This window comes from Rhipicephalus microplus, chromosome 3 (genome assembly GCF_043290135.1).
Source record: "Rhipicephalus microplus isolate Deutch F79 chromosome 3, USDA_Rmic, whole genome shotgun sequence".
NCBI classification, from domain to species: domain Eukaryota; kingdom Metazoa; phylum Arthropoda; class Arachnida; order Ixodida; family Ixodidae; genus Rhipicephalus; species Rhipicephalus microplus.
The window spans coordinates 76,693,531-76,696,894 of NC_134702.1; the positions used below are offsets into that span (position 1 = coordinate 76,693,531).

Here is a 3,364-nt window from a genome sequence, read left to right on the forward strand (position 1 = left end):
GTTGCATGTGTAGTGTACGTATACGTGAACGTATATCTGGTGAAAAAGTTGTGTGGCAGAAGAAAAGTTTATGTTTTATTTGCCTATTAAATAAATGCAATATGCAAGGGCAGCAAGGCTTCATTTTCTGTAACGCGCATTATGCATATACTGTGAAGTATATATAGATCCAGCACAAGTTCATACACGATTGTACGCGTTTATATTTTTGCCCACACGCAATGAATGGAGCTCGACAGGTGGCGCACCATCGATAATCAGGACCACTTTCTTCAAGTAGTGTGTAATCAGTGCATGCTGATATCTATTAGTGCAGTCTAAAAGAATACTGCCACCCCTGCCATGGGCACTCAACACCCTTGTGCACCCTTCTCGCACCCTCCTCAGAGGGTGCTAAAAAAGTGATGGACATCGAAGGCACCCTTCCTTAAGGGTGTTTTTGTAACACCCTACAGTTTTTTTACATGTACACCCTATTCTAAGGGTGCATGGTAAAGCACCCTTTTTGGAAGGTGCTGAATTAACACCCTCAGGGTGTCGTCCACGGGACAAGCTCATTTACACCCTTCTGGGTGTGAAAATTTTTACTGTGTACTTTGAATACAAAGGTGGCTGGGTGACGGGGGCGGCTTCTAATTCGGAAGAAGCAGCCAAAACTGCTCATGTTTTTATGATACAGTCCTTGCTATTAGCGCACAAGGATGTCGCTCACATTCTGCCAGTGGCTAACATCGAAGCAGTTGAACTGCATGAGGCCCTGAGAAAGACAATTCTAGAGCTGGAGAAAGCAGGGCTTACTGTCACCGCAGTAATCGCAGACAACAATTCGATAAACAGAAAGGTGATGTCCTTTTTTTCTAAGACGCGAACAGTTGACATTGTGTACCCCCACCCAGCAGACAATTCAAGACCCCTTTTTTATGTGGTAGATCCTGTACACCTTCTAAAATGTGTAAGGAACAACTGGTTGAACCAAAAAAATCCTGGTACGTGCATCTTTTTCCCTGAATTTCCCAGCACTTCCTCGTTAGTTCAGGTAAACGGAGCTTCTTTCAAAGCTCTTCGGGACCTGCATGCTTCTGAGCAACACAGTGTCTCAAAGTTTGGCTATGGATTGAGCTATAAATCACTGCATCCATCCAACATTGAGCGCCAGAACGTGAAGCTTGCTTTGAAAGTTTTCAGTTCATTTGTGGTGGAGGCGCTAAAAATTCGCGGAAACGAACTCAGTTTGAACTACGCCGCGGGCACAGCGCAATTCATTGACCTAATTTTGAAGTGGTGGCATATTGTCAATGTAAAAAGCCCCTCAAAGGGCCGGCGCCTCAGAGATCCGCTTCAGGATCCAGTAAGGAGTTTGAGTGACAAGCAGATCGAATTTCTTAACAATTTCGTAGACTGGTTGGACACGTGGCGAGACATCAGGATGGATACCGGGGCATTAACCACAGAAACCCATGCAGCGCTGCGACTTACTTGTTACTCGCTTGTCGAACTGTGCCGGTACTGTCTTGAAGAACTTAATTTCAACTATGTCTTGCTGGGTAAATTTCAGACCGACAGTTTGGAGGAAAGGTTCGGACAGTACCGTCGGCTCTCTGGAACAAATTACCACATATCAATACAGCAAGTCTTCGAGTCAGAAAAGAAGCTGAGGCTACAAGACAGTTTGGTTTTGCCCGATATGCAGGAAATACAGAAGCCATGTGCTATAACATTTGACGGAGCTCAACTGGCACAGGAGTACGGTGTTAAGATAACAGACTGTGATATAAAAAATAAGGAGTCCAATTTGGCAGTAATTACGTACATTGCAGGATTTTGTGCACACGCCGCGTTAAAGAAGCTGCCTTGTGAGTATTGTGCCATGAATATTACATCTCAGGACCGGGAAATTCAGCTTGAGAGAAATGTCCTGATTGAAAACCTCTCGAGAGGCGCTCTGAAGTTTCCCCAGCCGACTGTCATTAATGCAGTTCTACACGCCCACATTGTCTTGGAACAGCTTACCAGCAAAGAGAATGCCTCACGTTTTCATGCAACTCCTAAACAGAGGGAGGTCCTTGTGTCTATCACAAGACACCTTTGCGAATGTGAGGATTTTGATGTATGTACCAATGGTCATCACCCTGACACTGTGCTGACTAATATACTTGTGGCAGCAGCAAACACCCTTCTGAAAAACTACGTTCAGATGAAGACAGATATTTTGAACATAAAAAAAAACGCAGTCACAGCAAAGGAAGCTGCAGAAGTTTTCAAAATGAACAGGAAGTTTTTGTGCGTTCTATGTACATTGCAAATGTGAAGAACACAGCTTTTTTCTTCAAAAACTTTCATTTATTCTTTTCTCATACAGTTAAGTTATGTTACTGTAGTGTTCATAGTCTCTGCACAACAGGGTATTTTACCGTATCAATGAAAGCCCTCGCCATTCATATTGCTTACTATGGCGGTTACTGAGAAGCGTGTATCACCTGCATTCTGCCTGCACGGTTGCGCGAGGCTTTATTATCATCTTCGCCATTTTATTGTTCTCGAGTGGTCTGCAACATATTGCTTAGTAAATCAATGATTTGTTTCTGTACTTACTGTATGCCACCTGGTTGCCTCATTTCAGTGTTTTGTATATTGCGCTGGAGTGTTTTGCATTGCAATGCTTAGTATACTAGCGATTGATAAAATTAGTTGCGAGTGTAGCAAGTGCGTGTTTTCTTTGTTCCCTTAAGAGTTTTCATTCAGAGGGCTCTGCTTCACCTATATGGCATGATGATCAATAATGAACTCGACCAGCTTTGAACCTGATTGTTTTTTTGTCACGCGCCATCTATCTGTATCATTGCGAGCACAGCATGTGTCTGTAATGACCAATTACATATAACTTGCCGTATGATCAACCTCGCCGGCGTTATCGCTATTTCAAATTTTCATGCTCTTTGTGATTATTGTGCGCAACACTATTATTTATAGTCTGTACATAAGGAAACCGAAAAGCATGTACTTCTTTGACAAAGGCTGGGCCAACAGATAAAATGTTAGTAAAATGAATGTGTATAAGTGAGAACGAACGTTAAAGCGTCGTGGCTTGCTTAAAGCAGCGCTGATTACAGTGCAAAATGCAAAATAAAGCAGTAACATATGTGGAACTCCAAGCGATCGTTTGTTTCCGCGGTAGGCGACGAGACGCGCCGCCCGCGTGGCTCGGTCAACTCGCGTGACGTCACGGCGGCAGTGAGCAGGCCTGAACTTTTTTTTTAGGTGGCATTGGCCCGGGGAGCTTGTTCTCTTTTTTCTCTTTTTCTTTTGACCTCGCGGCGTCACTCCGGCGTTTCGTCGCGGGAATTTGGCGGCGCGCCCTTTTTGA

The 3,364-nt window shown here is 44.0% G+C and overlaps 1 protein-coding gene across 1 annotated transcript; it reads left to right on the forward strand.

Annotated features, from left to right (window-relative positions):
- Nucleotides 1-685: 685 nt before the first annotated feature.
- Nucleotides 686-2,308, forward strand: LOC142802837 (uncharacterized). The gene has a single exon (XM_075887892.1). It carries the CDS (start codon nucleotides 845-847, stop codon nucleotides 2,306-2,308), a length of 1,464 nt encoding a protein of 487 aa, XP_075744007.1. The 5' UTR covers nucleotides 686-844.
- The last annotated feature ends 1,056 nt before the right edge of the window (nucleotides 2,309-3,364 follow it).